We start from the raw sequence: 27,224 nt of genomic DNA, 5'->3' as shown, positions 1-27,224 counted from the left end.
TCTCACTCTCGTTCTCGCTCACACTCTCTCTCTCTCTCTCTCTCTCTCTTGCCCTCCTTTGGCGTCACTTGCACTCCCTCTCTCTCTCTCTCTCTCTCTCTCTCTCTCTCTCTCTCTCTTTGTCATAGTTTCTGAGGGAAGTGAGAGAGAGAGAACCCCCCCCCCAAAAAACAGCATTCAACACTTCCAAGCCTCATTTAGCTTTTTTATTTTTCACCTTCCAGTTTTTGAGTGGTGCAACCACTCCAAGGAACAGCAATGTATGTGACGTGCACCAGTGGTATGAGTACCAGTAGGGGGCGCTGTTGGCTGCTGTGCCAGAAACGGAGAGAGAGAGGGGAGGGGGGTGGGAGGGAGAGAGAGGGGGGTTACACCACTCAGTTCACACGGGTGTGATTTTTTTTTTGTAGAGCATCTTGTCAGCACAGTAAGCAAATGTTCGCTATCCACCTCAGCTACTGAAAATAATACCTTTTTATTTATGTGCAGCCTGCAAACTGTTTCAATATGTTGTCTTGGGAAATGTGATGATTTGATATGGTTCATTTGATATGGTTCCTACTAGAGGTGTTCATTAACCGCCAAGAGTGAAAAACCACTTACCGGTATGTCGCGCAAATGTTATTCGTTTATTTATAGGAATGTTTTCATCCAAAACGCAGCCTGGAAGAAGAATTCGAGATATTGGGATTCTAAAAACTGCGTTCCCATAGACGAAGCCGAATTTTCACTTCCGTTTTTTTTTCATTGCACCGGAGCACGTATACAGAACACGTGAACCGTAATCAAATTATATTTACCAGTACGACGCCCTTCAAAATAGGAGCTCTGGGGTGCCGTGAAAAGTCTCACTCAAAAAGGAAAAAAGGAAAAAAATCAGAATATTATTCTATATATAATATTATATAATATCTGATATCATTGAAGATGCGCTAGGATGTGTACACACGTCGGTTGGATTCCCTAGGACGTGTGGACACGTCCTAGGTCTGCTATTTATGAAAAATCGAAGAATGATTGACATGGAAACATAACTTTTTCAGAAAACTGTCATGATGTAGAAGACATTTTTAGAATCTGATCTCGGGTCAAAATGGGTTAATATTGATTACGGAAGGAATCTCCATATACGGGCAGAACAGGAGTTATAGTTATAGTTATTTTTTGACGTTTTCAGGCCTGAAACAACAGAGCTCCTTAAAGCATTCATATCAATGAACCTGTCCAGACCAGCATTTGTCCTATTGGGATAATGAAACAAAAATAGCACATCATTTTTTGCCAGTTAAATTCTTAAGCCCCAACGTTCCATTCTTCCATTCTTTAGGTTTCGTTCAGAATGCCAGTCATGCTTACTGTACGTTTTGAAAAGCACATCTCGTGTGACCTGACTGAATGCCTCCAGTAAAGATGGTGATCGTTATCGGCTTTGAGCGGGCGAAATTCACCGAGCCCCCCCCCCTTCTCCCTCGCCCCTCAGAAGACAGTCTATTGTTGGACTTGACGAAGGCATGCCTTTTGGGAGATTTACAGAATTTAATGGGGTGTCGGAGAGTCGCGGTGAAGATCACAAAAAGGCCATAAATTCCCTTTTCAAGAAATGCTAATCTGCTCCATCAGGGAGTTGTGACGGTCTGTAAACGGATGCACCGGGCGGGCGGGCACGCACGCACGCAGAAAATACATCTCCTGGTGTTATTTAACATTTCAGCCAATCGGGAGAGAGCACCCATTCATCAGCTTCGTTTTTATAGGTTTCCAGTCCAATCATTTCTTTGTGTCATCACTTCACTATTTTTCAATAGCTAAAGTATAACATAATGCTTAGTTAAAACACCAAAAGGGGTTCCCGCCCTGAATTTAAACGACATTAAATTCATGTTTGCCACTCACTATATTGCCACTCGATTTGCCGTTATAACTTCATGCATGCGCATACCCTCTATAAAGGACATGCACGATGCTTAAATGAGTTAACAATCTTAACAATCTAGGATTTATTCTTGATGTTTTTGTATGATATGATATCCCCGGGGTGTGTTTTCTCCGTAGAGTCCTATATATATATGAGGGCCTTTGGGGTGCTGTCACTTGTGTTCAAGCATGATAAATAAAGTCAGCCAAGCCCGTGCAGTCTTCTGCACTTCTGTGGAGGAGCCGTATGTGAATTTCATTGACCTTGTCGCTAGGCTCACACCTAAGACAAATGGTTCTTATGCTCTGGAGCACCACCATTAGGCATGATGGGCCTGTTATGTGGCACCATGCAAGCTAGGATGATATCCCGTAAAAAGGAGGATTTTTTATCACTGTCAGCCACAATGTTCACACTCGGTGAACATGGATAGAGCAGGGGGGGGTTTTCAACCTTTTTCATATCGAGGTCCATTGTTTATTTATTCATTAATTGAGCATGCAGGGACCACCGTTTGATTTAGCCTCTCGGACCCAAAACTTTGAATATTGTGTTGTCGTCGGATAGGATGTTGTCCACAGTTCCATGCTGTATCGATGTTGGTACCGTAGGAGAGATAACAGGGCAAACATTGATCAATATATCAATTCTCTAATCTAATTGTGTGGACTTATTGTAATTTAAGTAATGCAGGTGTTTTATCAATAATTGAACTCTTGAGAGCGTAAAATCAAACCAAATGAGGATCGTCCATTTGATTTCATTTTACACTCTCAAGAGTTAAAGATCTATAAGGGTCCATTTGGTCACCAATTCTGCATCATTTAGCTCTGGACCACCTGGAAATCCCTCAAGAACCACTGGTTGAAAACCACTGGCATAGAGCAATGAATAACTGTATTTTTGGTACTTTTCCTTACAGGAAAACAAACGACACTGTATGTAAATTAGTTTTATGTACAGGGTATAAAGTGGATTATATGGTCTATAGATCTCTTCTTCATTGGATATTGACATGTAACAGTATAATTAGCTGTCATTTAAATGACACGGTATAGTAACAGCCAAAGCAACAATCTTCCAGCTTGTCTAACTATTGCAACCGAAATTGGTGGCGATGATAATGCTCTCTTGTACAATCTCATTGTATTGTCAATGCGCCAGTGACGCACGCACGCACTCACGCACGCACACAAGACAGAGATGAAGAGAGAGACTGACAGGGAAAGAAACACAGTTTGACGTTACCGTGTCAGTAAGTATTAATATCATGCCTCCTGGTGGAGGTTTTTGCTCCACCAAGTGCCCATTAGTAGTCTCTGTTGCTCTCATTGAAGTGTGCATGTGACAATGGTATTTCACTTAGTTGCACTAGTGTCTTCATTTTGTCTTTGAAAGATTTTGCACACAATTCGTGTTCGTACAGCAACAGATGTAACTTAAAATAGATTCAGGTGGAAATGAAAGAGAATAATGCACTGATATGTATTGATAGTATCAAGTGTGTCAGTCTTAGAACTCAGCACAGGCATGCATTAATTCTGATTAAATCCATTAATTGAATCCTAAATGGCAATGCAGTCTCAGACTCATTGTGTATAGAAATAGTTGGAATAAAAACTTTAAAAGGTAATGCATTAGAAGGATATTCTAGTGTGTGTGTGTGTGTGTGTGTGTGTGGGGGGGGGGGGGGTGGTGGGTGATTGTGAAAGTGAAATATCCCTTTATTGCCTTTAAGTAGACACACTTCAGAGTTAATTTGTAGTTAAGTAGACACAGACGTGTACCGCTCTAGTGTCTGTCAAACCAGCCAATTGATTTGCACGTACGTACTAGCCTATGCTGTACAAAACCAGACGCCATGAAAAATAGATTTTCTGTCCTTTTGTTACTTAGTCTGAGGGTCAATCCTGGAGGTCAGTCAAGTATAGATTTTAAAGCTTGGATTTATAATTTTTCATTTTCTTTTCTAATTGACTCAAATGCACCATTTCCATATATATTTAATCAGAGTTAAATCACCACAGAGTGCTTTACTGTATATAATGTATGCTAGTGGGCTTCTTTGGGTCCTGGCGACCAGTTTGATCCAACCGCCATTTAAATGTGCAGTTCATCACCTCCTGCTCAACAAGATCTACCTACCAAAAGAATAATTATGATCCCGTTGCTGAATATAGTTTAAAAATCACACTTGTGTGAAGTGAGGGGCACTCTTATCATGACGTACATCTTTGTACGTCATCCCGTGCTCGGCCATTCACATCATCACATTCTGTGCTACGGACGCACAGACACACAAAGCTGTGCATAGGAGGGGCTAGTGCCGCACACAAATGTACCTGAGGGATCTTTGGAATAGTGGCGAAGGCGTTACATAATTCTTGTATATGACTTTGTAATTTGTGTGCAACACTCTTGAAAACAAATAATTGCTTTGTGGGTTTGAGCTGACAGGCCATTTTTTTATGTCAATCAATCAAGTCAACTTAAGTGCCAGATGCCAAAAATAGGGTTTTTTATATTAAATTCTATATTCTTTAGGGCATGTCATGTGGTCTACCTGCACAGCCTTTGTGATCTTACTGCTACTGGTAGATTGCGATCTACCTTTTGGGCACCCCTGCTAACTCGTATGAAATCACATTTTCATTTGAGGGCAGTAGAAATCTATCCAGGTAGGGCCAGGGGACGTTAGACCTTGGGTTCTCTCCCTCCTATCGCAGTATGACCATGGATGGATTAACATATAGACAGCATTTTCTCCAGTTCTGTACCAATAATGTGTATTATTAACAGAAATAACAAATAACTGATTGTGTCTATATAAGCAGGGATCTATATGCACATTCATAGTATAGATTTATCTGCTTTTTGCAGTTTGCATACCAGCCAACTCGAATCCAAAAGAAGCCCCTCCCTTGGATTTCACTTTTAATTTCTCTCCTCTCTCCAGTTTCCGAGTAGTACAAAACTCTGTTCTATCTCCAACAGCTCCTGTCTCAAGCACAGTGATGTGAGACATTGTTTGGCCATCCCAGTAAGCCTTATTAATCCTTTAAATAAGTCCATACTTTGTGGGCAGTGAGCAGAGCTCTTCTGTGACCATGAGACCACCGGTGCAATCAACTTCCCCAAAGTCCCTTCCAAAGTTTAGGTTTGAATTTTCTAGTCGTCTGTGTCACCTCGTAGCTCGTTAACGGAGAGACAGCTGAGCTCCCGGAAAGACTGGCAGGGCTCATACATACTCCAGTTTTTTGGTGATAGCTGATGTCCTTAAGGATTGACCCCGCCTCCCAGGGGTTTACATAAATCCAAGGGGACCGCCCACCCAACTTCTAGACCAATCAGTGAACGGGGTGATAGCTCCAGAGTGAAAAGACTTGTCTGATAGTGAAAACGGAGAGATGGGTCTGTGTCCGCGCACTCCGCGGTGATAGCTGATCATCATCTCTAGTCTTTCACAATGAATTATTTTTCAAGTCTTTGCTTCTGGGGGTCCCTGAAACGACACATTTTCAAATGAGGGTCCACGGCCAAATACAGATAATTCTGTGGGTCCTTGACATGAAAAGGTTTGAGCACCGGTACATTTTTCAGAAAACTGTCAGGATTTTAAGACATTTTGTAGAATCTGGTCACAGGACTTAATGACAGGTCTCACAGCAGGTCTCAATCACCCACTACTGGATTCGTAGTTAATGGCACGTCCACAAACATTCTAAACCAGACTTCAGATCTAGATGTAAAATGAATTAATTAATTTTATTTATATACAGTAGCACCTTTCCAAACATAAAGTTACAAAGTGCTTTACAGACAGGTTAAAAACAACAATCAAAAACAACATTAAGAACATCAGAAATAACAAAGCATAGAATCACATCAAGGAAATTAATAAATATATACATACACATACATATATAATATATATATACATACATATGCATACACATTGGCCTACATACATATACACACATACATGTAAAACTGATTTAGGAAAAGCACTTGACGTACAGGTGTGTTTTTAAAAGATGTTTAAAAGCCAAAATGTATCGTGTCAAACAAAGGCCAACTGTCGTGGCAGCGTCGACCGGAGGAACCATTTCCCAAATGCCTTCTATATCCTCTCGGCTATCCTCCCCTATCTTTTATGAATACGTCCGTCCAGGCTTGAGTCACCGGAGAGAGAGAGAGAGATGTGGGGAAAGAGTGGATTCTGTACGGCGCTGCATAGTGCAGGTGGTAATGGATGACGTGTCACAGAGACAGAGCGGGCATGGTGCATGCTAAGAGGCCGGGGTGCGCATAGCAGGCAATGCACACCCACTAAAGCGCCCGGTCGCACTGATAGAGTGAAGCGGAGCGGAGAGTCCTCAATCAAAAGCAGTGGCCCTTCACGGACACAAGGCCTTAGGAAAAGAGGAGATATGTATTCATCTGATGGCGCCGCGTGACACAGACCTCATTTTTAACCCATTCTGGGCGGGAAGTATAACCCCTTTTGATGTTGTAAGCGTTATGTTATACTTTAGCTATTGAAAAACAGCAGATCTACAAGCTCGTAGCGCGGCACCGAGTGCCGCACTACGAGCTTGTAGGTCTGCTGTTTTTGAAAAATCGTGGAAATGTGGCCCAAATGTTTGAATATATTCTTTCGGAGCGAACGTTTTTAACTCAAATCTTTGCTTCTGGGGGGGGGGGGGGGGGGGGGGGGGGGTCCCGGCTGGAACTACATATTTTCAGATGGGGCTCGGTGGCCAATTACATATAATTTCGGGGGCCCTCCTTGACATGCAAATGTTTGAGAACCACTGACAGAGAAAAATGGGTTTTTCAGAAAACTGTCATGTCAAAAGACATTTTGTAGAATGGACCTCGGGTCTAAATGGGTTAAGATGGAAGCGCTACCTTACCAAAAGGGAATTTGCGGGGAGCCTCGGCTGCATCGCCGCTGTATAGATCTAAGCAACCTTTAGATTATACCGTAATGGGGGGGGGGAGAAAAAAAGATGATGAACTCGCACCTCCTGTTGTGGAAACAAGATTGTTCAGAAACAACTTGGGGCTACAGGGCTCTGGGTGAGCCATTAAATGCGGTAATGCTCATCTATATATCAATTTAGCAGCTGCAGTTTCACGAATGTTTATACACGACCTAAAGGCTTTCTATAAAAAAAGCCACTACTGGTGATGAATTTCTGTTCTCCTGTTGGATGGATACGTCTTTTTATTTGTTTGTGTGTTTCGTCTGTGCTGCTGAACAGACACCGCCTATAAGGCATACTATACTAGCCTAGAGTTGTTCAGCTTCCTGACACTGTGAAGTACTCAAACGCACAGTCTGACATGAATGGACTTTGTTATAAATACATTTTAATGTTCCAACAAAAATGATTCTACTCTGCCTGTGTCTCATATAGGAAGGCTGCGTGTGGGCAGTTCAGAAAGCCGTTATATATAGAAAGCCAATTATATGAAGATAGGTTGAAAAATGGTTTAAGTGGTTAAAACCACTTTAAAAAAAGACAACGGGCTTGCACATCCAGTTAAAAGCAGGTGCAGGACCAAGTGATCAAGACAGGTCAAATAGCGAAGTCCTCACAGACCCCCCTTTTCCACCGGTTGGTTCCCAATGGGAACCGGTTCAGTTCTTTTTGGTTCTTAGTCCATGAGCCAGTAGCCTGGTTAATTGTATTGCAGCCAATGAGAGCACTCACTGACACTCTCTCTCTCTCTCTCTGTCTGTCCGTCTGTCTGTCGGTCATCTACTGTATCGATAGATGATCAGATGATAATATAACCTTTATTCCTTGGGTAAATACCTGTCCTGTGTCGTACAAAGGTAGCTACAGTATATTAGCCTAATGTTGCTGTTAAATAGTGTATAAAACCAACTAATTTCACTTGAATAATGTTGATAAAACCACATCGGAGCAAACTTTTGGACCGTGTGTGTGTGTGTGTGTGTGCGTGCGGAGAGTTATTTCATGAAAATCAAGATTTAACGTCCTGTCTCGCTGCAGCCCACGTAGGCTACACGCTTCACAAACATTTCACCCTGTGTAGCCTGGCTATCCTGTGTGTGTGTGGCGTGCACGCAGAGAGAGAGAGAGAGAGAGAGAGAGAGAGAGAGATGCATCCTGTGTCGGTCTCGCGCTTGTATCACAGCATCCTGCACATATATTGTCTTCAGAGTATGAGCTGTTACCCTCTGGTAGACGCTACAGAGCATGTCGTTGCAAGAGCAACCGCTTCAAACTTTATTCCCACTTCAATTGTTCTACTAAACAACCGCCACATAGTTCTTAGTGGGGAAGGGACTTCTTGACCTTTATCAGTTATTTATTGCACTTTACTGTGATACTATAACCTGTGAATACTCTAGCACTTTATATTGTATACCTTCTCTGATTGCAATTTTGCACTGATCTCTTGTGATACTATACTTGTACTTTGCTGCTACTGTGTATTGTCTTTTGTGTATTGTCTGTCTGTTTTAAAAAGCGTCCCCCTCGTGGGACAATAAAGTATATCTCATCTCATCTCATTAGAAAAAAAGACTCCTGCAATGTGAAATACATGACGATCTGATGACTCGCCGACAACTTTAAAACTCCTACAGTGTGCAGGGGGCCATTAGAACCACAAAGAACTGTGGAAAAAGGGGTCACACTGTAACATAGTATGGTGCTCCCAGTCAGCATTTTATTAATGTTTAAACTAAAACGGTCTTTTGTTATTAAGAATAGTGTTCTTTGATGCTCTCTTCGTGTACTAGTGAGGCAACTGAGAGACAGTCCTTCATCCTCCATTGTTGTTGTTGTTGTTGAAAAGGACACGTTTCATTCTCTCCTTTGTTTTGTTTGTTTTCATTCCAGGAGTCTCCACGATCCGGGAGCGGTCGCCATAAGAGGTGAGCATGAGAGCTTTGTTGTCATCGTTCCCAACCAGTGTGTCGGGACCCACCATTTTCTAACGTTTTCATGAATTAATACCAAATTAAATGACTTTTCTAAGACATTTCTTGAATAAATACAATATTTTTTTAATAAATTCCATAAATTATAGGAAACAAAATGTTTATAAAGAAGCCGCGTTGTGCACTTGTAGATCTTGCTATTTTCACTAAGTTGGGTCCCGGGCCTGTTCTGGGAGCTCTTCTCATGTGCTGTTCTATTCGTTTTGAACGTTTTATTCATTCCGGTGCTGACCCCAAACATAAACAACACAGTTTTATTCCCGTTCCCCATGACAAGGTATTAAAAAAAAGGCTGGATAATTAGATTTCTCCCTCCGGGGTTAGGGGAACTATTAAATTGGAAATTACTATGCCAGTTCGGTTTTGGCCTTTCTGATCCACATAAACGATTAAGCTATTATGGTGCATCAGTGGACGTGATTGTGGTTTTTCATGAACTACTTCAGGGACAGAGCACAGTAGATTGTGTGGAAATGTTATTTTATAACAGTTGGTTCAGTATTTTATAGTTTCATGGCCGACAGAGCCAGACATTAGTTTTTGGCATGGCATATACCGCACATTCTCACAACACGTTCACTTTTTATATGTCCCGCGTGTGTATGTGAAAACCTTCTTACGCAACCTTGTGTTACAATGTCTGCTCACAATTTATACATGAGGCCTCTAGAGCCTTAACTAATTCACTGCCCGAGTAAATAAAGAAGTAATTCACACCCTGCCAGTGATTTTTCTCTCTTACCATAAGGTGTCCTGTGGCACTGAGTGAGTTTTAAAGATGGAGTGCCGTGATTTTGGTACTGCTTCTGTTTTGTGTGTCTATGGAGTAACCATTACTCTAATAGACCACCAGGTGTGGTTAGAATTTTAATATATTTTTGGTTTCTTCCTGGAAGCTGAAAGCCTTTGAGACAAAAGGCCCAATTGAAAACACGGCATTTTTGTGACATCATAACCTCCAATTGCCATATACATCTACGGCAATGGCGCGGAGCATGTTAAAACTCATTGAACACCAAGGACTTCTAACGTGTTTATCATGAAATACCAGGAATACCTTTAACGTGTTTTTGAGCTTTTCCTTAATTCATAATCGTCTCGCTAATATCTACCATAAAGCAGGTATTGATCCACTAACATCGGTGCATTGTTCAATGCACCGATGTTAGCAGATCAATACTAAACTGCGATTACCACTCTTAACTCATTTAGGCCTGACGTCGAGAAAAAAAAAAGGTTTATGTCAGTTGTTCTCAAACATATTCATGTCAAGGACCCCCATCTGAAAACATGTTGTTCCAGGGGCCCTCTCAGTAGCAAAGATTTGAGTTAAAAACTCGCTCTGAAAGAACATAAATTCAACGATTTTTCAAAAATAGCAGATCTAGCGCTGTCCATGGTGGCGGTAAGCCGACAGCACGACCAGGGGTTTTAGTGATGGGCAATGAGTAGTCACGTAATTATCTCCACTACAATGGAGTGTTGATGTAACCCTGAATATACCTATACAAATGGACCATCATGGGTCCGATTTTTGACACTGCCTCGCCTTTGCTGCGAGTGCTTCATACTGTCCCATGGGGAGCTGCGACGACACTTTTTATGTTGCACTATTTTGCATGAGACAATAGCCATCCCTGATCCCACCTGCCAAGTGCACCAGCTGACACTCTCAATCTGGCCATGTAATTATGGCTGCCGCTCTGATTGGTTGGGGCCTGGCCACACTTGGACGCTCCTCCAGGGTCCTGGAGCGGACAGCCTGCCAGGTGGGCAAGGCAACATGGCCATACAGCTCTCCCCTTCTTCCTCTCTCTCTCTCTCTGTCTCTGTCTCTGTCTCTGTCTCTGTCTCTGTCTCTGTCTCTGTCTCTGTCTCTGTCTCTGTCTCTGTCTCTGTCTCTCTCTCTCTCTCTCTCTCTCTCTCTCTCTCTCTCTCTCTCTCTCTCTCTCTCTCTCTCTCTCTCTCCCTCTGTGTGTGTCTCTCTCTCTCTCTCTCTCTCTCGGAGTGCTAACCTCCATGAAGGCGCCTGAAATGGATTCATGGAAGAGCGCTCTGCGTTAAACCATTTTGGGCGCAAACCCGTTTTGGTGTTAGCATTATGCTATGCTTTAGCTATTGAAAAATTGAAGAACGACTGACATAGAAACATAGCTTCTGATCTCAGGTCAGAATGGGTTAAACCCCAGCTGCGTGCTCTTTTGCTCGGGCGTGGCACTTCACCCGCCTGTGTAGTTCCTTCTGGCTCCAAAACTATATGGTACGCACTTCCCATTGCTGTCAGAACCGCAGACTCACTCCCAATCCTCCGCCGCAGTCTGAAAACCCACCTCTTCAGACTCCATCTTAGCCCGTAGTACTTGCCCTATAGCCTCGACGACCTGCTGCACTGACTCCTCACCCCATGCCAGGGCGTTGCTCTCCACCCACCTGCTGAGACTCCCAGAGGGTCATTGACTCACTGACTCGGAGTCAGCATGTCTCTCTGCCAGCCGCTAATGGGCCGCAGCCCGCAGTGTGTGCTGTTTAGCATTGAGGAACTGGCTGTTTACACTGGCCTCTTTAGACATTTCGACCTGAGATCAGATTCTAAAAATGTCTGACGGTTTTCTGAAAAAGCTATGATTCTATGTCAGTTGTTCTTAATTTTTTCAAAAATAGCAGACCTACAAGCTCGTAGCGCGCCACTCGGTGGCGCGCTACGAGCTTGTAGGTCTGCCAATTATCTAATGTAATCCTGGGCACTACACTTCCTCTGCCAACCTGGGGGGGCAGCGGACTGACCTCATGCCTCCTTCCATGCCTCAGAACAGGTCTGCTCCATATATGGAGATCTAAGGGTTTGAGGTTTGAGGTCAGATGTAGGCTGCTGGCCGGCTCCATATATGCAGATCTAGGTGATGACGATCCAGTCTTCATGTATGGCTATCCAGGGTTTGATGAGATCAGTGTCGTCACTGTCGTGATCTTCATATATGGTGGTGGCCATACTGTATATGGAGCGTGTCACGAGGGTGTGACGGACAGACGGCTATATGGTGGCTTAAATCATGTAGGCCTGATGTCGAAATTTAAAAAAAAAGGTCTTCTAAATCCTGACCGTTTTCTGAAAAACCCATGAGGTGCTCAACATTTCATGTCAAGGACCCCAAAAATGATATGTAATTGGCCACCGACCCCCATCTGAAAATATGTTGTTCCAGGGACAACATTCAGCTGAACATTCGTTTAAGTACTACTTAGAAATAAAACTAGTGTTGACTAATCATTACAAGTGGCTCTTATTTTGAAGAAGTCTGATAGAGGACGTCCATTTCGAGTGTAAACAAGCTAGCTGCCATGACAGTTTTAGAAAGTGAAAGGGAAAGTTGTTTTGATTCCGTTCAGAGCGCCAATGGCCCCCACTTGTTGTGCGTGGGAGCGAGCGAGCGTGTCACTGTGTCCACACCTGCCCCCTTGTCATGCCTGTAATGAAAGCCTTGAAAAACCACAGTGGGAGAAAGCAATTAAACTCACTCTATCTCGGTATTGCTTGACTGCCGTGGAGAGCATTTCAAGGACTTTTTTTCTATCAAAACAATTTTCAATTTAGGCAGGAGCATCCTAACCTGACTCTGCCAGATGGGGGCGGTATTGAGTAACCATTTTCCAACAAATGTGACGTGTAGCAAGCTTCTTGGATCTGGCAGCGTCAGGTTAGGAGCATCCAGGCAGATTTGCATTTACATTAACGTGATTTACACGCACACGATTGAGGTAAACAGTGTGAGCTCCTAGTCAACAACCTCCAGAGTAAAAAGGTCACATTATTAGAGTGCAAAGACGACTTAAAGCAGCAGGCGCCGCAATGTTTAGCCCCATTAGAGAGTGAGGGGAGAATAACCCGCCACTTCAGTAAATGTCAAGTTCCAACGATAAAGTCCTGCGTGTCTGTGAGAAGAAGTGGCACGCGCCTACAATTGTCAGGTCCGTTTTTTACACTGAGATAGTTTAATTATGATTATTATGTTGTATTTTTATTGTATTGCTGTGGACCATTTCAACAGTGTATGAGTCGACAAGTGACAAATAAACCCCTCTTGGTCCTTGAGACACACTAGCTTACCTATGTAGATAAACCTCTTGAAATTCACCAATGTCTTTTTTATTACCCCCGAAATGCTCTAAAAAGTCACCTTGTTTGAGTAGCGTTTCCTTCTTAAAGCGTCGCTGCCCTCTACTTTTAATGAGCATATCTGTCAAATGCCCAAAGTGCATCGGAGCACAGGTGGCAAACCATTCAGTTCTGTTTGTCTTCTATTGTCACGCCAAGCAGCTTCTCTGTCTGCCCGGACGGACGTGTCCTTTTCAGAAATATGCAGACAGAAATGCAGGGCTGCTGTATTAATTTGATATCCCTTGGAGAAAATATAAACCTGGCACGATCCATTTTTTCTCGGGGACGGAACAAAAACAAACTCGTTTGAAGTTTTTTTTCCCCACACGAATTAATTATTTAAATAAAGTCCACATGACTATTCTCTCCTGGTCGCTCCTCCGGTATCCTCTCGGCAGACAAGTGAAGGGTAAATAATATGCCTGGCTAACTGAATACAAAAGCTTCACGCACCTTTTTCATCTGCTGAATGGAAGCGGCTAATTGCATGTGGAGAATCCGTTGCCACTCGTGTCACTCTCGCGCACGGCCGTGGCTGTGCACAGTTTGAATTGTTTCCAAATCAAAATCCTCTTTGCAGGGAATGTTGTACCCCCTTGACAGCCTTTCTCCATTAATGAGAAAGGCTCTCATAAATGCAATTTAAACGGAAAGCAGTGAAAACCTGGTTGACATTCCCACCTGTTCATTTGGTGACGGACCTGCCGTGCCATTAAAGTCTCATTACAACGGAAATGAATGAGTCGGCCCTTGGAGTAAGCTTCAGGGAGAATGCATTCCTGCAAAGGATGAATGAATGTCAGCAAAGGTTCTCCAGTATACAATTGATCTCAAAGCAAACAGCAAAATAGTGATACTCACATGGAAAAATCATGAAATCATGAAACATCTGGAAATGCCCGTGAAAATAGTAGAGTTTTAAGCTTGTTCTTACAAATGTCTACAGAAACTGCTGATCTCAGGGCCTGAGGAAGAGCGTTCCATAGTGTGTGCGTGCGTGCTTGCGTATGCGTGTGTGTGTGTGTGCGCGTGCACGTGTGTGTCTTATTGTTGTTGACATAGTGTCTGATGGGGACAGAGTGGCATTCCGTCGTCTGGGTTGCGGGCGAGTCGGAATGGCGGCGTGTTGGAATAGCGGAATGCCGGCGTGTAACCGTGTCTGATGCAGTTATTAAATATAATATGCCATCCAGACCAGTGCAGCAATGTATAAAATAAACATTCAAGAGTGTTACCAGATTGGTTTAGTTATGCATGTGATGTCTTTGCTGACATCACGAATACACCCGATTTGAGTTAGTTAGTTTTTGTTGACACTCACCAGTCACAAGGAGGTCCTGATTCTGGAGGTGTGACTTTGATTTGTCTTTGATTTGTACATGGACCGGGCAGGCATTTCAAGATAAACATTTCCAACATTACATTTAAAATCACAACAAACTTTAGGTTACAGATGTAGATTCTACATACTGATATTTGGAAGCCTGGGCCATGTATATAAACTGACCACGAGTGGCCTAGATAACGATCGCTCGCAAAGCCAAACAAACTTGCCAAATATTGCTCTGTTTCGGCCGTTCTAGGCAGCAGTTTGTCTGTGTGGAGGATGTGTATCCGTCGGTGCCCATGAACTTTGTTTTCCTGTAAAATGTATTGTAAATTGTGAATTCAAGATAAATAATGTGTGTGTGCGCGTGTGTGTGTGTGTGCGCTCTCTACAGTTCTGAGGAGGAGCTGGCTGGAAGCGGCAGGAACAGACACGGTCGTCACGGCAAGGAGGCTGGAGGTGTGGACAGGAGGACTGAAGAGTTGGAGAAGGTATTTCTGCTGCAGCTACAGTAGCACCGCATTGTTGCGACGTCTCCTCTGCATTCTCTCAGCAGGCCTGCCTTATCCCATTTGGGGGCGGGAACCCCTTTTGGTATTAGCATTTATTATGTTGTGCTTTAGCTATTGAAAAATAGCAGATCTACAAGCTCATAGCGCGCCACAGAGTGGTGCGCTACGAGCTTGTAGGTGTGCTATTTTTGAAAAATCGACTGACATACCATATAGCTTTTTCAGAAAACTGTAGAAGACATTTTTTAGAATCTGATCTCAGGTCAAAATGGGTTATACCCTCCCACACCCACAACGCTACTGTTGTCATTGTAGACCAGTGGTTTTCAACCCTTTTTCATATCGAGGGCCCCATTATTTATTTATTATATTATATTATTATATTTGAGTCTCATACTGTATGGACCACCGTTTGATGAGATTTAGCCTCTTTAGTGTTGATGTGGTTATAGAACAGCTTATACAACAGGCAAACGTTTATAGCGAATATAACATCTTCATTCTCTAATTGTGTAGACTTCTTGTAAATGAAGTGATGCAGATGTTTAACAATAATTTAACTCTTGAGGGCATAGAATGGACCTGTGGAGGTCCTATTGGTTTCATATTACGCTCTCACATATTACGCTCTCATTTGGTTACTCACCATCATTTGCTGGGGACCACCTGTAACTCCCTCAAGGATCCACTGTTGTAGAGGATACATTAACCACTTTTAACCTGGCAATTCTCCCTGTTTTTTTGGGGTGGGTATTGTGTTATACACAATATCTGTATACCTTTGTTATCCCACGGGGAAATTCAGTTTGATTGGGTAGACCCTAAAATTATGATCGTGGGGAATTCTTTTGGGTAGTTCTTATTCCAGTTGTGGTACTTCCGGCCCAATGACTACAAACCATTGACAACATTAGACGTTTTCAGATGGTCTCCCGACCGGATAGGATACGACAGGAAGCACGCACATCTCCAGGAATTCTACAGGTGCTGGTCAAAAATCCGTACGATGAAAAAGGAAGGGATGTCCGCACACTGAATTGTAGCTCCCGGGAAAATTATTTATTTGATTACCGGATCACACGGCGATTTAGTAACACAGACCAGGCTTTCCTCCGAGGCGGAAAGCCTGAAGACTAGTCATTTGGATTCTTGTGCCCATGGGCCAGCAGCGATACACCACTACAAGGACTTTGGTGTGTGTATAGCGTTCCTGGGCATAGTGTTTGAGGATGGCTCTGAAAAAGTTGAGATTGAAATGCAGTGTGTCACTAAATGATAACTGGTTGCTCTGAAAGGTTTCTGCTTTACATTTGCCAGCGTAAAGCACCTAGCCGTGTCTAGCCATGCCCCCAGCCCCAAGAGGGCTTTGATTTCACAACGTTTCACCTTTTTTCCATCCATTATCAGTTTGCAGGTCTGCCACTCAGAATTGTGCTAATTATTCCTTGTGATGTTATTGATTATAGTCACAGTAAATTGCATATTGTTGCTGACTGTCGGGTGGAAACGTCATCTTGTTGCGGAGTAACTTTCTGTGGTGTGGAGGCGAGGAATGATGCCACGACAAGGGTTTTCAGTAGCAGAACGGCAGATACAGTGTACTTGTAGGCTACTTCCAAACAGACAATATAAGAACAGGACTCAGCGATAATACAGCAGCATGTACAGGTAAACTCACACTATTACTACAGTCTCTTTGGTGGGTGAGTCAGTCTGTGGTGGTCAGGGCGGAGACGGACGATTATTCACTCGGTACGTCTACGCTCATTGAACACCGAAACATAACTGACTTAACCCATCTAACCCACCTTTTGCAGGGCATAGAATGACAGTTGTTCCCGCGTTAAAATATGTCCAAAACTGTTACTTTCAAATTAAAAGATCTACAAGCTCACTTGTAGTGACAAAGTTATTGCTATACTTTTGTGTGACAGAACTTCAGAAAGACATTACATTTCTGAAGAAAAGTTTAAATATGGAGATACAATTTACAACAGTGGAATTTGTATATAATAGAACTATGTGTATACACTATACTGTATAGTGTCTACAAAAATTATATCTAATTTACATAAGTTTAGCCTTTGCATACACCTGTAAGGTCATCGAGGCTAGATAATAGATTTCTGCCATAAATCTACAATAATAATATAGTAGTAATGTGTATCAAGACTGCCTGGTGGTTTATTTCATTTTTGTATCCAGCTGCCACTTTTCACTGGTAAGCCAAACATGTATGTCCCCGGGGTGAAGCCACTGTTTGTTTTCAAAGTGTGCATCTGATGAATTTGGAATTGCAATTCCTTTGAGTGCCTTCTTGAAGCCGCAGTTCTGCGTGGTTCTTCCTGGAGAGATGACCTTTACAGCGGAGATGTCTCGCCCCTTCCAACAGCACTATTAATGACACACTCCATTCTTCACTGCTTTCATGGCTCAACTCCAGTACACTCACATTCAAATGTCACATGGGATGAAAAAAAGAAAGAAAATGAAGATCAGAAATAAACCATTTCTGTTTCCCTGCCACACAGACAACATGCTACCTGTACACAATGCTGCATTTATGTTTGTTTTTTTGTCAGGGTAAACTAACCCTAACGAACACCAAACGACTCGCCCCTTTACCAACTCGCCCCCGCGAAATGTTTTAATGTAGTTAACAGTTAATTTAGTATTTCCCTCCCTCTGAATCTGAAATGATCTTGTATACAGATGTATTTGATTGTATAGCAGTCGATCTCTATACTCTGTAAAATTAAGAAAGAATAACATGACACAGAGGCGGTGACTGCTTAATTAAGTTAATTTAGGACCTTTTAGCAGTTAATTTCGTTTTATTAAACACATTTCTTCCATGATGTAGCCCATGTTTTGTAATGGCATCATCATGCAATTACGCCCGTGGATATACAGAGTGAACTTACGGTAACACTGATAAATGAATATGATAATACCTTTTATATAATGACCAACATGAATTACGTTTGTAATACTTACAGCTAGGTAGAGTAGTGGGGCGAGATGGAAAAGGGCCGACCGTACGTACCTGTTGCCACCCTAACAACAGTCCGGCTTATTCCGAGCAGCCACGGTAGTCTAATAAACTAAAAATCAAGTGTCACTTCAAGTCAAGAGCACCGTAGACACCCGGAGGCTCTCTCATTTGCAGCTAATTGAAGCTCTTAAATATTTAATTTGTTGCCGTCAAGCCTGCGTGGTCAAATGGGACACCATGGCAGCAAGCAGCACTTTGATTCCAACTTTCACATTTTGCACTCTCACCCAACAACAAGGCCCTCAAAGATACAGAGGCAGGCTCTTGAATGTTTAAGGTTGTGGTGCACACACAATCTGACACCGGCGCTGACCCAACGGACCCGTGTCCGTTTAATCCCCCCCTCATCCCACTTTGCAGGACATCGATGAGAACGAGCTTCTCAAATAGGACAACAAGATTCTGCTAGAGGGTGGTGGGCTGATTGAGTATTGGTTAGCTATATATATACCAGTGGTTTTCAACCGGTGGTCCGGGGATCACCGGTGCTCCAGGTGGTTCCCAGTTAAATTGGTAAAAGTTGGTAACCAAAATGTACCCTTATAGATCTTTAACTCAGTAACTAACTAACTTACTTTTTTGCAAGAGCATTTCCTTGCACTGTCTGTGCAATCAGATGCTTTCTATAAGCTAATCCACTTTTAATAATGTAGCCTGAAAGCCAAACGCTAATGGAGCAACATTCACAGCCGGAGTGTGACGGAACAGCTGGCTGTTACATCAACTCACAGTCGACTGACGCTTTGTGTCAAAGTTCACGTGTAAAATATTAGCTTTTTTTTAATTTTTACTTTCATTTTAGACACTGATGCACGAGAGAGGAGAATCGGGCACATTATTTACAGATTATAATGTGATAATGTGCAGGGTTTAATTCACTGCCACAAAACATCCCTCTGTGGGATACAGCGTGGCTGTAATTTTAAGTATAAAATAAACAATCTCTTCAACAATGTCACCGTTTCTGAGTTAACCTCGTTCAAAGTGTGCACCTGATGAATTTCGAATTGTGTTTTGTGTGTTTGTGTGTGTGTGTGTGTGTGTGTGTGTGTGTGTGTGTGTGTGTGTCTGTCTGTGTGTGCGTGCGTGCGCCAGGAGCTGGCCAGAGAGCGCCAAGAGAATGCCAGGCTTCTGAAAGCTCACGAGGACAAAGACGACCTCATTGAGAAACTGAAGGAGGAAATTGACTTGCTGAACAGAGTGAGTAGTGGTGCTTTCACTTTTTTTTAAAAAATTTACAAATTACATTTAGATTTACTTTTATTCCATTGTAATGTCGGTGCTACTCTATGTTGTTCCTATGCCTCACATTATTTAATTGTTTAACATCAGTCATGCTGATGTAGTTATTGTTAAGTAATCTCTGAAGACATATTCCGCAGCTGAACCGAATGTATCGTTAGTAGAAACACGCACCACTGGCAGAGGAGGGATGAAGGGCTTAAATGTGATTTGGTGTGGAGCTACGTTCCAATGCACGGCGTGCCCTGAGAGCTGTGTAATAATTATTGCCATTCAGACAAGTAAAAAAGAGAACTTGATATTGTGGTATTATCTTATACCATTGCTCCACATTCATACAGACATTAGAGTGCCACGCTACGAGCTTGTAGAACTGCTATTTTTTTTAATTGTGAAAATGTGGCACAAATCAGATGGGGGACCGCAGCCAAATACAGATAATTCCAGGGGGTTCTTGACATGGAAAAGGTTGAGAACTACCGACATAGAAACATGAGGTTTTTCAGAAAACTGTCAGGATTTAGAAGGCATTTTGTAGAATCTAGTGTCTAAATGGGTTATACTGTTGGCCACTGAGCAGCCTCCACTGGAGCAGTTTGCTATAAAGGCTACAGTATAAAGCCTGGCTTTATAGCCAGACTGATAACGTGGATTTCACTCACGCTTCCTTCCCGTATCAGTCCGGTCTTTATCCCATAGGCAGCTTGAAAAGTGGGCGTAAGTAGTTGCCTTGACAGACGGACTCATCTAGTCTTATCAGTGTAACAGAGCTGTTATCGTTTCTGTGGACATTTTTAAACTTGCGTTGAGGGTAGCCATTCATGTTTTGAAAGCAGCATGTAGGTTACATCACAATGGACCAATCGGAGGCTGCTTTTCACTCTTGTACGGCACAGCATGTGAAACACAGTCACTTACTGGCCCGGTCATTATCGGATTTCTCTAGCTTCCGCATACTCTCTGCCTATGGGCTGAAGTCCAGACTCATAGCGGGGAGGAGGTGTGAGTGAATCCACTTAATTCCACAATATGTGTCTGGCAAAGCCAGGCTAGGGGTTCAGTGTCTTGCTCAAGGGCACTTCTGTGGTGTTGGGGGTCGGGTAAGTATAGTAGCCAATCACCTAGCTTTTCTCTTTTAAGGTCGGGGTAATCGAACCGGGAAACTTTTGGTTAGAAACTAACTGGCTCCTCTAGCCTTTAGGGTGGCCATGCACCGCTGCCTCCCAGATAATCAGCCTAACTGTTGTACAGCTGTCGCTGCCTCTGGGAAGAGCAGAGGAACCAACCAGCCTCAAACAAATTCCGCTTTTGAAGTTTTTCTGTCCAAATCCAATTTGGACATTATGAGTTTGCTTGCCCTTTACCTTTGTATTAATATTGGTAGAATAATTAAACACCTCATGTGTGACCTTCTGTCACGGAGCTAATGCATACAAGTTTTCTAAAGGTACCCTGACCTTGGCTTTTGTGTTTCAAAAAGCCAATTACAATAACATAATTCCGGCATTCTTCTTAATTACCCCATTCCTTTTAATATTATGCCTACCTAGACCCCTTTGTACTGTATCCCTGTGCGTTATTGAGTAGTAACGCAAAAGTAATATAACTGGCACTGAAATGTATATTGTAATATATCTTTCTAAATGAAGTAAAGTAATTTTGTGATAAATTGTGAAAGTAACTACCAACACAGTTCATTCCCTGCTTGGGGGTTGTCTTGTACTTCTCTGTAATTCAGATTATTGGGGATATCGGAATTTCACAGTGGTCTGCAGATATTTGATCCTGCTGCCATATTATTCATTACTTACTGTATTTGGGGCAAGCTGGCGTTCCCCACAAAAATGTCTACATTTTCCTGAACATTGAAAATGGCCAATGTTCAAGCTCACGATACAGATCACACAGGTCATTCGCCACATGACCTTTAGTCACTATATAGGGCATGCATGGTCTCATGTTTGTCAAACATGTTTTTGATTGAAACCTTTATTTCAGGGGAATCCAATTGAGACCAAGGTCTCTTTTTTAATGGCGCCCTGTATACAAAGAACAATTACAGGAATGATTGTACATACATGACAAACACACAAACATATATAATACAAAAACACACACACCAGAAAACAGAATCTTAAAAACACATATTACAAAAAGCAGGTGCATACGCCTTCTTCTAGTGTGAGGTCAGTTCAAAATCTTTTAAAAATATCATATGAAACAAGGACATCCAGCTCCAACTTGTTTTGACAGATATTCCATAGATGTGGAGCATGCACCCTGAAGACATGACATCTGATCACTTGTATGATCAATGCATGCCGTGTCGAAGGCTTTCAAATGGGGCTGCAGCAGCAGTGTGCTCAGTGTCTCGCAGGCAGCGTTGCAGACGAAACCAGTAGCAGAGGTCATCTCTTCTGTTCTGTTCGCGGTTTTAGCCTCACAGATCTGGGCGACGCCGACAACCCTCGCCAGTCGCAGATCGGGTTAAAGGTCAGGTATGCTCGTGTTGCAGAGATGCCCTCTCACGTGGTGGTTCACGTGAGAGGGCAGTCCCTGTACCTTTATATCTGAGACTGTCAACAAGCAAACCCTCCTCATCTCACAACCACTGCCCTCTGCATTCATGGGTCATGGAGGATAGTGGTAGAAAGACAAAAATAAAATGCTTTTTTCCAGCATCCCAGAAGGGGAACTCTGCATGGGGGGGAGGCTGACAGAACTGCACGCCTTTCATGTCTGAAATATTTTCCAGAAGTCTGATCACGGCCCTCATACCGATGAGGAGACACTCCAACTCAAAAAAGAGACATCCCACAAAGGCATCGATCGGTCCAGGTTATTGTATGTGTTTCCGCATGCCAGTGGAGTGTCTGTTTCAGTGGGCTTTTTTATTATTTGACTCGTTTTGTCACGTTCATATGACAGGCTCACAGCGTGTCACAGTGCGACATCTCGTGAGCTTGGTAGATCTGCCATTTTCAGCATGCAACCAAGCGTAAAAATGACTTGTCTTTTAGTTCTACTGGATCTCTTCTCCACTAGTCCCTCCCTAACCTTTTAGTCTAGTTTTTATTTATTGATGACATTTTCAATATATTTATTTTAGCTTACATTTTATTTAGTTTTTATTTACTTTTCGTCAGTGAAAAAAAGGTAGTCGACGAACATTTTTCGCCATAGTTTTAGTCGACATAATCAACACTGTCGTTGACACCTTTGTTGCACAATTGTACTGATGTAATCAAAAAAGTCATTGTTATAATTTAGCTATTGAAAAATAACAGATCTACAAGCTCATAGCGCGCCACCGAGTGGCGCGTTACGAGCTTGTAGGTCTGCTATTTTTTAAAAGTCGCGAAAATATTTATTTCAGAAAACTGGAGGATTTAGAAGAACTTTTAAAAATCTTGAGGTCAGGCCTAAATGGGATAATGGCCAATATCTCGATCAGTCGATCCGCACACAATGTAGGCAATGTCACGGCGAGGTCAGGAGAGGCCTGATGGCATCGCATGGGCAGGACGCTGGTCAGTCATAACAAGAACAAGCCTTTATGTAAGAACAGTGGACGCGGTTCCCGATAGCCATCAGAAATGTCCCTAACGTACGAACGAGAGCCTCGCGGCCTGATGGGAAAGGCAGCCGATAGCGGTCCAAAATGGGTTATTTGGGAGTGAAAGCATAGATGAAGCTGATCTGTTGTTGGCCTCCGGAGTCTGGATATGCTTTTTGAAGAAAGTAAGGTTATGGAGCGGAGAGCAGTTATAGCGACAGGTCAGGTGCATTACAAGCTATGGGTATACAGAACAGGGTTTTACCGTTTCTGACGATGGATATTGTGACATTTTGTAAAACATTGCTAGTACTAGTGGCCGACATCATATAATATCCACACAGTGAATCATGTCGAGCCTGGAAACCAGACAAATCAGACAGATCTTATTCTGAGCAGCCACGGTAGTCTAATAAGTGTCACTTCAGGTCAAGAGCACCGTAGACACCCGGAGGCTCTCTCATTTGCATGCTAATTGAAGCTCTTAATGTTTAATTTGTTGCCATCAAGCCTGCGTGGTCAAATGGGACACCATGGCAGCAAGCAGCACTTTGATTCCAACTTTCACATGTTGCACTCTCACCCAACAAGGCCCTCAAAGATACCGAGGCAGGCTCTGCATCTTTGTTAATTTTAACGTGTGATCATGGTGCACACACCATCTTACGAGGGCGGCCGTAGCTGAGTGTAGAGAGGCCATTTTGGAAATGGTGTGGTTCCCGTTTCGCCATGACTATGTCTACGTGTGTCGAGTAAGATCAAATCAAATCAAATCAAACTTTATTTATAAAGCACGTTTTAAAACAACCAAGGTTGACCAAAGTGCTGTACATCAGTGGCAAAACAGAGAACAGGCAAGAGAGCACAGAATGTAAACAATCAGAAATGACAAAAATCATGCATGAAAGGTTAAAATAAGCAAAACAAAAAAGAGCTAAGATACAGACAAAACTAAAATGGACTCAAGAGGGATTGAATGCCAGGGAGAAGAGATGAGTCTTAAGGTGAGACTTAAAAACATTAATTTCCAGAGCCTGGGAGCTGCAGCCGCAAAAGAGCGTGCGCCCCCTAGTGCTCTTCTTGATTATTCGGCCCTCTATAGCAGTACCTGATCAGCGGAGCGCAGAGCTCTAGCCGGGGTGTAGGGTTTTACAAGCTCGGAGAGGTACTCGGGGGGCCAGCCCATTTAAACATTTAAAAGTAAATAAAAAGGACTTTAAAATCGATTCTAAAAGAAACCCGGGAGCCAGTGAAGGGAGGCCAGCACGGGGGTTATATGTTCTCTCTTTTTAGTACCAGAAAGTAAGTGAGCAGCAGCGTTCTGGACCAGTTGCAGTGGTCTAATTGCAGACTGTTCGATGCCAATAAGATATTAAACCCCTAGCACCGCATTTGACCCGCGGATCACCATTTGCTGAGATTTAGCCTGTAAAATCCATGCTGTATTCATGTTTTACCATAGGAGAGATGACAGGCGGACGTTGATCTGAATAGCAACATTCTCTAATTGTGTAGACGTCTTGTAAATTAAGCAATGCAGATGATTAACAATAATTTACCTCCTGAGAGCGTAAAATTAAACCAAATTGACCCGTACGGGTCCAATTGGTTTCATTTTACGCTCTCAAGAGTCAAAAATCTATAAGGGTCCATTTGATTACCAACTCCGCCCACCTAGCTGGGGTTGAGAAAACCACTGCCCTAGCAGCTCTCCCTGTGCTCTTATTATCATAGCCACCTAAGCAGTTATCTGCTGGGTGAACGTAGAAAAGTAATTCCCGGGGGGCACGGTGCAGTCCGTAGCGCTGTCGGCTCACAGCTAGAAGGTCCTGGGTGTCCTCGCTGATGCCGCTGGGCGCGTGTTCTCTCCTCCGCGTCATCAGTGCCCATACCCTGGGTGGGGTTGACAAAAGGGCCTTTCTGTGTGGAGTTTGCATGTTCTCCCCGTGTCCCCTAGGGTAGGTACCCTCACAAAAAACATGCAGTAATCCTGGTCTCTAAACTGCCTGATGGAGGGGAAAGGAACTGGTTGGAAACATGTTCCTTCCACACGCTACGTCCAACTGGGGAAACTCCCCCCTGTCAGGTGAAAAGAAGTAGCTTGGACTCGTCATGCATAGAGGGCAGCGCATGTGGCTCAGGAGGTAGAGCAGGTCGGCCACTGATCCCTGGGTCGGCGGTTCGAATCCCGGCTCCTCCTGTCCACATGTCTAAGTGTCCTTGGGCAAGACACTGAACCCTACAGTGCCTCTAATGAGTTGCTCGATGTTAGCTTGCCACCATTGGTGTGTGAATGTGGGACGTGAGGACGCTGGCGTCGACTGTTCGCCGCTTCACCTCCCAATGAATGAATGAATGAATGAATGAACCATTGTGCTATAAAAATGCAATTCATTATAGAAGGAAGCATGAGCTCCTTTGCTCTCCCCAGGTTGGCAGAGAGAGTTTATCATCCAGCATTACATTTGATAATTGACACTGGGTGAAAAAAAAATGGGTTGCAAAATCATGGCTAAAGAAATAAATAAAACGTTATTCCCAGTAAATCTGATCTCAGGTCAGAATGGGCTAATTCCCCTCTCCGTTTGGCTGCAGGACCTCGACGACATCGAGGACGAGAACGAGCAGCTGAAACAGGAGAACAAGACCCTGCTGAAGGTGGTGGGCCAGCTGACCAGGTAGAAGACCCAGGCCCAGGAGGACCGGATCCAACCAAGAAGCATCTCCGTCTCTCTCTCTCTCTCTCTCTCTCTCTCTCTCCCCCCCCTGAGTTAAAACGCTGCGTCATCGAGTCCATGAGCATGGCTCGGCTCGTACTTGTCTATTTGATTCTGTCTTCCTCTTTTCTGTTGCTTTTTTGGGGGGAAAGACTAAACTGTAAAGTAGGGGCGGCAGTCGGAGAGCCTCACACAGCCTTAAAGGACAACTTTGTTTTATATTCTTATTAGAGAAAGTAAAAGGTGAGTGTTAATTTTCTTTCATTTGCTGCGTTCTTTCGTTTTAAAGATTCTACCTATTTTTGACAGGGCGGGGACGGGGGCGATTTCTTTATTATAATTTACTATAGTCCTACTAGACCCCAGGAAATTACATCTGGCCACAAAAGATTGCAGATTTTATTGAATGTGAAGGAGGAGGCGACATGATTGAGCCTATGACACACATTATGGCATCCCCCTAATAGTCAGTTGTTCAGTCAGACTGAAAACAACTACTGTGGCCAGATGTCATTTCAAAATCGCTGTACAATTTTGTAAAAAAAACCAAACATATTTAGCTACTTGTTCGAATGCCCCCACCCCCTTTCAAAAATAGCTAAAATAGTTCAAACAAAAGAAAGCAGCGAATGAAAAAAATAACACTCACCTTTTACTTTCTCTAATAACCTAAAACATGAACCTTGGTTGAAATAACAAAAGTTGTCCTTTAAGCGCATCCTCCGGAGAGGATCCTTTTTCACTTGTTATGGACAGCAAGGAAACTGGTGGCCTAATAGATATTTTTTAGGGAAACAGGGGAGCTTTGGGACGGTATATTTAATGTAAATGTGTTGTATATAGGCCATTTAGATGTGTTAATTTTTAAGGTTAATAGTCAAAAAAGTTCAAAATAAATAAATGAGTAAAATGAATGTATGATTTGCGTCAACAAAGCACATAAGGTCTTTTTAAGTTGAGAAAAAGCAACATCATCATCTGTCCTGTGGAGTCCACTATCAGTCCACTATTGTACACACATTACTCACCCGGGTCGTTTTGAAATGACATCTCCATCTCTCCTGACGTCTGACATCTCTTTCGTCTTGGCCTTGTGCGTGGGGCCTGTGTTGTGATAGTCGGTCCAAATTCAGCACAGCACAAAATACCTTCCAACGCATGTGGCACTTTTTTTTAATCTTCTAATAACCAGTTTAGATCAGAGTAATTTCCTTGAAGGAAAACGCTAAAGCCTGGTGCTTCTTTTTTTTTTTTTTCAGTGCCAGTTTTAAGCCTAATCAATTTTTGTTGTGCGATCAGGCTTTACGCTCTGCTTCCACTGATGTTTTGAAACATTTAAATCAAGTCATCTGATGCTTAATTTGTACTCAGGCCATGCGACGGAAATCACGCGCAATTGGCAGACCTACTAGATTGCGACATGACACGTTGTGAGCTTGCGGATCTGTTATTTTTGGCATGTGAATCGGTCATTATGAAGAACCACAGTATAAATCGTGCTTAAGAAGGCTGAGACATACAGTAGCCGCAGTATAAATCGCAAGAAAAAAAAGCGAGCAGGATTATTAGGTATGTATATTCTGTGCTTCAGCCATTTCATTGTTAATAACTGAGGATTATTAGTTATTGCTGGTGACATGATATAGGACAAAATTTATACTGTTATGTGGAATTATTTTTATTCCCTCAAGAAAAGCATTTTTTGCATTCTCCTAATTCAAGTGTTTACAACTTTGTGATATTGATAGATGTCTATCGGCTC

At 42.9% G+C, this 27,224-nt stretch overlaps 1 protein-coding gene across 1 annotated transcript in view; it reads left to right on the top strand.

The window, feature by feature from the left end:
* Positions 1–26,376, top strand: part of pawr (PRKC, apoptosis, WT1, regulator) — an 82,744-nt gene extending 56,368 nt beyond the window's left edge. Inside the window, exons 4-7 of the mRNA XM_080757937.1 lie at positions 8,797–8,831; positions 14,775–14,871; positions 19,043–19,147; positions 25,341–26,376. Coding sequence (XP_080614063.1) covers positions 8,797–8,831; positions 14,775–14,871; positions 19,043–19,147; positions 25,341–25,427 — 324 coding nt within the window. The 3' untranslated portion in view covers positions 25,428–26,376. The remainder of the gene's footprint in view (positions 1–8,796; positions 8,832–14,774; positions 14,872–19,042; positions 19,148–25,340) is intronic.
* Positions 26,377–27,224: the final 848 nt, after the last annotated feature.

Source organism: Protomyctophum bolini (genome assembly GCF_963924005.1).
Source record: "Protomyctophum bolini genome assembly, chromosome: 23".
Lineage (NCBI taxonomy): Eukaryota > Metazoa > Chordata > Actinopteri > Myctophiformes > Myctophidae > Protomyctophum > Protomyctophum bolini.
This window is presented reverse-complemented; position numbering and strand designations above follow the sequence as displayed.